Genomic DNA, 7,274 nt, shown 5'->3' on the forward strand with positions numbered 1-7,274 from the left:
TTTCTCCCCCCCCCCCCCCCCCGATTTATCATCAGCATAAGTCATGTCGAGCAAGAGACTTTTGAGCAGTGAGTAGTATGTGAGTGAGAATTCTGAAATTACACATCCATTTACTTGATTTGGATAATTGTTGTGTATTTATCGATTTACATGTGTTTGCAAGTTGCAAAGAGATCTCAGAGTTACAGTCGTCTTCTCGTCTACGCTGTGGTTGTTCAATATTTGCTTCTTCGTGTAATTATATCTCATGAGTTGTAATTTTTGACTTTCCAGGAAGAAGCTAAATATGGATGAAATTCATGATATTCACGGGTTAAGATTGATAGTTGAAACTGAAGAAGATTGCTATAAAGCTTTAAGAGTCGTGCAGCAGCTATGGCATGAAATACCTGGGAGGTTCAAGGACTACATAGTTTATCCGAAGTGTAATGGGTAAGCCTGACTTCAAAGTGGAGATGCAACTTTTAATGGGTTTTGCTACATGATATGCCTAATGTTAATCTTACAATTTGCAGGTACCAGTCCCTACATACAGTAGTCATATCTGAGAGTATGGTTCCTGTAGAAGTTCAGATCCGAACAAAAAAGATGCATCTGCAAGCTGAGTATGGATTTGCTGCCCACTGGAGATACAAAGAAGGTGACTGTAAATACTCTTCCTTTGTCCTTCAGATGGTTGAATGGGCGCGATGGGTCATTACCTGGCAGTGCGAGGCCATGAGCAAAGACAGGTCATCTGTTGATCTTTTTGACTCCACAAAGCTACCTTGCATGTTCCCTACCCATTCGAAAGATTGCACATTTTCATGCAAACCTCAATGTGGCTCTGATGGACCTGTCTTCGTCATCATGATTGAGAATGATAAGGTTTGTGATATCTTTTATATGCACAAGACTTGGAAGTAGATAACAGCTTATTCAGAATTTAATATAGGGTTGCTTATGCATCTCTCGTTGCGGAATTTCTAAATTAATCAATAGTATTCAAATGTTAAACATGGATACATTGTCAAACGGTGCACTTGTGTTATTCTGGTGTATTGTATGTTCTTGCATGAATCAGCTTTTGACCCAGTAATTGGCTTGCAGATGTCAGTTCAGGAGTTACCTGCAAACTCATCTGTGATGGATCTGTTGGAAACTACGGGTCGAGGCAGTTCTCGGTGGACTTCTTATGGGCTTCCGGTGAAGGCAGACCTTAGGCCACGGCTAAACCATGAGCCTGTCAGTGATCCAACATGTAAACTGAAAATGGGGGATGTGGTGGAACTGACTCCAACAATACCAGATAAGTCATTGACTGTGTATCGGGAAGAAATCCAGCGGATGTATGACCAGGGTCGCAGCATATCAAGTGCTGTGCCTAGCTATAGAAGTTGACCTTAGTTGAACTCATTCTTTCGTAGTGTACCATTCAATTGAAAAGAAGAAAAAGGAACCAGTCATTCTTGTACGTAAACTGATTTTCATGGTTCTGCAATGAAATGAAATGCCAATCTAATTGCAATTAAGATGATGTTATCATACATGAATCTCAATGTTACTGAGACATGATTTCATTCATCATCATCGCAATATATTATTCTGATCTAATTGACATGATTACAAAATAGTCATCGTGGATGTTTAGCTCCAAGGGGAAAAGAAACTCGCTGGGGTGTTCCTTGGGGCAAATCTCTACGGTCTTGAGAATTTGGATTAGAACTGGTAACGGGATCAGCAGCTTCTTCATCCTCTTCTGTTTCTTCAGCAGGTTGGTTATTCTGCCTCTTGGGAATAGCTAATTGATAATTTGGGCTAATCAGGGTATCCGGCTCCGGTGGCAGAGGGATTCCAGGCCCTGCTATTGATTTCGGCAATGGAACCTTATTTCTGCTCCTAGCCAACTCCAGCAGCACCTGTCAAACGCTCTGGTGTGAATATCTTGGCATCCATAACAAAGTCACGTATTAACAGAAAGGGAAAGTATAGAGCATTTTTCCACATAAGAACCTACTCCTTGGCCATTTAAAGTATTAGTCCTAAGAAATGATCAGGTGCATTTTGGGGTACGAGTACTGACGAGCGGAGTTTAAAAACATATTTCAATTTAAGAAAAAGGCAAGATTTGAATGACCAAATCTCATGACCATCCAAGTTGCATCAATGTATCAAAGAAACTCATTTTGATACCGCATATTTGAACTAAACTGACTTATCAATTACATGCAAGTGTTGGTTCTGCATGCTTAAACTACACTTCTCATCCACTTCGTATTACAGTATAAGAAGCATCGACACCCCCAAACAACGATCAGAACTATTCTAAAGATACTTCAAGAATTAACATAAACAAACACATAGCTACTTACCTCTCGGGGTGGAGGCTGTGAGAAACTAAAATTGACTTTAGACTGTATTGCAAGCTTCACATCGTCAGAATCAATTGAAGATTTTGCAGCATGTTCTGAGTAGACCTGTGCATCAGTCAGCACATCGACAACGTACCGGTACCAAAGTTCTAAAAACTGGTGAATGACTCGTGGTTCATAATCATCGACATTCATTGATTTTAATAATTCCTTTACGATCTTTGCATCCCTTGGCATATCATCTTCTCCCCCTTCTGCCATCTCTCACTGATCACGTTCCAGATTGCAAGAAATCTGAACATGAATTCATATGTTAGTTTCCCCTGAACATTTTCACCAAAATCAGTAAGGAAACTAAGCCAACTTTTAACAGAGAATTCTTATCAATGTGTCCAGTCCAAGAATGCGATATAAAACCAGAAAAAGGGGAAGAACGAATGAAAAATCCAAGGTCGAGAAAAACTGAATGTTACTTTCAGTTCAGCTCAGCAAATTCAACTCCACCTTTTCTCCTTCGGCCTGAATGCTATTTGACAAGAAATAATAATAAACTAAATGCTTCTCAAAATATTCAAAAATTGTTTCAAAGTCTGATACTTTTATGATAATAAAATTCAACAACAAATTTCACTTAAAGTCCAAACATATGACTTTTCATGCTTTCATCCAAAAATAATTAAATGATTGCTAATCAAAATATTTTGTTAATTAGTCTTCAATATTTGTAAGTGCACTTCAAGCTGATTTTGAAAATATGAGTTTATTGTAAAACACTTGACAAGAAAAACAAATTTTTATGTAAAAGATGAAAACCCATTTTGAGAACATGAATTGACATCAAAAGAACACTTGACAAGGAAAACAAATCTTTGAGTAGAAAAAAACCAATTTCCAATAATATTATTTAAAAATAAAAATTAAAAAGTTCTTCAAACACTATTTAAGTTACAAAAACTATGTATTCCTCAAAAACCATTTATCAACTCATGAAATTTCAATACTCACAAAAGATTTATCAAGTCCTCTTGACAAGAAATTTTAAATTGACATCTGGACAACCGTTTGGCATTTTAGCATAGAATTAAATCCTCAAAGTTCACAAATAAAATAATTCATGCTTGTATGATATAGATTTTTCAACAAATTATACTATGATACACCTGCAAAAATAAGAGGCTAATAACATGAACCAATATAGATTTTGCATATCCATACAAGAATGTCAAATGTACAAAAAATTTAAAGGTAAGCGCATGAAAAGAAAACCAAACACAACAATGAACCAAGAATAAATTTACAAAAAGAGAGGAGGCTTTATTCTCCAATTTAGGTCTCAACCCTATCCTTGCATCCATCACATTTGGAGCAGCGTCAAAAATCCATAATTCTTTTCTTTCCAAATGAGAATGGTGATTGCGTGGCTTTTCAAAGAAATCAAAGCAGTAAAATATTGGGTTCGAATTATGCAAAGTGTAAAACCAATGGTTCAACCTTCTTGATTCCAAAATATGGAAGAAAATTTGACAAAAAAGAATTAATAGGGGCACCGGTTACTTTAGAGTTAGAAACTTGAAGAGAGGAATATCAAGATAAGTAGGCTACCATTAGGTTCTAAAATGTCGTCAAAAAACACACTTTAGCAGCCAACATATGTTAAGCATTTAAATCCTACTAAACCTTTTGATTCCCACATAATCCTTATCGAGACGAGGTTATCTCCTTTGCACGAAATTAGCAAATCAAATTCAAACTCTAGTCCTCTCTCTTGTAAAAGACAAGTATGAATCACATATACCAACTGACGTGCTTCACTTGTAGAATCAAATGAATGCATTTACACGTATAACTGAAAAATGATATATCAAGTATATGGTGTCTTAAAGTTGTATGCTACATGTGTTGAGGCTAAAGGAAATCACATGGCGCCTCCACAATCAGTTCAAATGGTCCAGTTTATTTTAATTGCACTAGCAATAGATATTCGATATACGATGAGTGACCAACTGAAATAAATATAGGTAAGGGACCAATTAGTTGACCGCGTTGGTATGCATCAAACGTATTGTATAGTGCTTTCAACAAATCCTGCTAAATTACCAGTAACAACACTTCTCTAAGAGATTATAAATAATATGACATATATTCTTTGCAATAAGACAGAATTATGAAGGCATGAAAGAAAACAACACAGATACATCATTGTGGCATGCTCTATTTTAAAGGCATAAAATCAGATACTGCATAAACCAAGACACCTTACTAGATGGTACTTAAGAGAAAATATCATATTGGTCCATGAAATGGTTTAGGAAGTTTCCTCACAGTCCCAAGAGAATACTAAGATACTTAAAATCAAGCTCAAATGTATGGATGGCACTTAGATTTCAGTGAATCACACATGCACATTAAGAGAGGAGATAGGTAAATTGATGGAAAACATAATTTTACTGCTCCTAAAGTAGATGCACAGTCACAAATCAAAGTGAAGATATACATGGCTTCTCATTACTTTCAAGCAGTTGTCTTACTTTAAAATTGTGTAATTGACAACATAAGTATCTTGCTCGTATAGCTCCATACCTTAACAAGTGGAACCAAAACGTTTCAGCACCAAAGTCCTACGTGAACCAAGGATCTTTGGCAGCAATTTTCAGAAAACTTGAAAAGGTATCACTAACCTTTTACACAGATAGATAATCATTTCCAGAAAACCTTTTCTAAAGAGCTTGTAAATGTACACATGATTCTTTAATATTAATGCAGATAACCTTTTCCAAAGAAAGAAAATCAATTCCAGTACAGTTTGCATGCATTTATGTTATATAACTTCCAGCAAAGAACTTTTCTGAAACAGAACATGCAACATTTATATTATTGCTAACACAGCAAAATGACAATCCAAACCAAAGCCTATAAGGCTCTCATTGCAGATTTGGGGAAACAAAGTGACTGTGTCATTAAACTCATCACAATCTGAAAAAAAAAAAAAAATTGCAATTAACACAAGCATTACTCAAGGAACATGCAAAAGACCAACATATTCACCAAAGGAATGCCAATAATCTCATGGATTCCAGTCTAAAAGCCAGTAGGAATCTCTCGTGAAAGCATTCAAAAGCGATTAAATTACATTATAAGATGGAAAAAAGACCAAATATAAAGACAATATAAAGACCCAAGAAGAAAACAATATAAAGACCAGATATATGTATTGCTAAAGCAAAATGATAGAAGAATATCTAGAAATGTATAACGAATTTGGAAGACACACGGGATGCAAGTGGAATAAGCAGAGTTACGTCTGTTTTAAGAAAGAAGCCTCGAAGATGTGAATACTAACAGATAAACATGACCAGTTTATTAGTTCAGAAAAAATATAATAATATCCGTTGAGAAGAAACACAAAGAATCAGTGATGTGAGAGCAGAAAAGATGAGTGTGAATTTTCTCCTCCTTTTTTACCTTCATGCCATAACTGATAATAGGTAAACAAGCAAAATTCATACCGAGTGCTTTACAGCAACCAAAATCACAACAACATCACCACAGAATATAATCAAATGAAAAAAACAACCATACCCAAAGGAAAGAGCCCTGAGAATCTCCAATGATAGGAGTCGTCTTGGCTATTCCCCTCACAAGTTTCGAACCAACATCAATGTCTCCACTGCCATTCTTGCATTTAATCCCGCACCCTTATCCTCCGTAGTAGAAATCGGCAGCATACAAGAGCTAATAGTTGAATTTCAAGAACCTTGAAATAATTAACCCAGAACCTCAAAAAGGATAGGGAAAAAAAAAAAAGAATAAGACCGTGTGTGTAATTCAAGAATTCGATGATCATCAAGAAGAACTCATATCAAATCTACCGTCGGACAGAGAAATTCCTTTAACCAAGATACATTTAATTTCAGAATTGCTTTAAAAAATCAAGAACCCTAAATTAAGAAACTTCAAGAAAAAAAAAAAAAACGAAAGAAAACACTTGGTTTGAGTTGATGACTTTCAAGAGGTCCTTACCTAAACAAAGAAGAAACCGAGGCTGGAGGCGGGCGCTGTCGGCGGAGGAATGCAGCAGCCTGAGATGATGAGAACGTTAGAAATGACCGAATGAATTTTGTTTTTCCTTGCTATTTTTCTATTGCATTTTCAGCGAATTTTCAATATTTATACAGTGATAGTGTGTGTTTGCATTTTACAACGGTAACAAAATGTGGACTTTTACAACTCTATTTTACTTTCAATTGGGCCGGGCCGATTACCCTCTTTTAAACTAAGGTTCAATAACAAATAAATATTGGGCCTTAATGGATAAAATGAGCTTGCCATTATTTGGGCCTCTGATTATTATTTGGCAGTTGTAGAATTATATTTATATTTTTTTAAATCATAATTATAATTATAAGTAGGGGTGGTTTTTTGTTGAGCTCGAGCTCGAGCTCGACTCTGCAACTTCAAGCTCGAGCTCGAGCTCGAGCTCGCCGAGCTCGCCCAGGTTGAGCTCGAGCTCGAGCTCGACACTGCATTCCCAAGCTCGAACTCGAGCTCGAGCTCGAGAAATTGAGCCCAAGCTCGAGCTCGAGCTCGTCAGCTCGACAGCGCCTGGACCACGCGAACCACTCCAGGGTGCCTCAGGCGGACGAGTCGAGCCGCATTTGGCCGAATCACATCCAAAAATACACAAATGGAGATGTTACCTCCGACGTCACCGGCGACTCAATAGATGATTCTGCAGTTTCAGATTGACATAATTGAGCCCATGACTGCAAAAATTCCTCAATCTCTTCAACGATGTGAAGAGTTTTTAGAGCGCGGCCACGGCGACATTTGTGATATTGACAGGGATCTTTTTCTTCTTGTAGAGAGTTTGCAATTCTCTCCTTGTGGTGGGGGGGGGAGAGGGGGAGGAGAAGTGGTGGGTGG

At 37.0% G+C, this 7,274-nt stretch overlaps 2 protein-coding genes across 6 annotated transcripts; one reads left to right on the forward strand and one right to left on the reverse strand.

Moving 5' to 3' along the window:
* LOC105179832 (probable GTP diphosphokinase RSH2, chloroplastic) lies at window positions 98–1,507 on the forward strand. The gene is made up of 3 exons (XM_011103472.2): window positions 98–432; window positions 516–867; window positions 1,090–1,507. Exons 1-3 carry the CDS (start codon window positions 287–289, stop codon window positions 1,378–1,380), a joined length of 789 nt encoding a protein of 262 aa, XP_011101774.1. The 5' UTR covers window positions 98–286; the 3' UTR covers window positions 1,381–1,507.
* LOC105179815 (transcription initiation factor TFIID subunit 9-like) lies at window positions 1,464–7,254 on the reverse strand. 5 transcript variants are annotated; one of them, XM_011103467.2, is made up of 5 exons: window positions 7,049–7,254; window positions 6,372–6,430; window positions 5,931–6,083; window positions 2,352–2,645; window positions 1,464–1,898 (listed from the first exon to the last, which is right to left on the reverse strand). In XM_011103467.2, the coding sequence occupies exons 4-5, from the start codon at window positions 2,610–2,612 to the stop codon at window positions 1,614–1,616; spliced, it is 546 nt and encodes a 181-aa protein (XP_011101769.1). In that variant the 5' UTR covers window positions 2,613–2,645; window positions 5,931–6,083; window positions 6,372–6,430; window positions 7,049–7,254; the 3' UTR covers window positions 1,464–1,613. The 5 variants fall into 5 exon arrangements, with proteins under 5 accessions (XP_011101769.1, XP_011101766.1, XP_011101759.1 ...); XM_011103464.2 differs by having other exon boundaries at window positions 5,931–6,105; XM_011103457.2 differs by having other exon boundaries at window positions 5,931–6,127.

The sequence above is a fragment of the Sesamum indicum genome, linkage group LG2 (assembly GCF_000512975.1).
Source record: "Sesamum indicum cultivar Zhongzhi No. 13 linkage group LG2, S_indicum_v1.0, whole genome shotgun sequence".
Lineage (NCBI taxonomy): Eukaryota > Viridiplantae > Streptophyta > Magnoliopsida > Lamiales > Pedaliaceae > Sesamum > Sesamum indicum.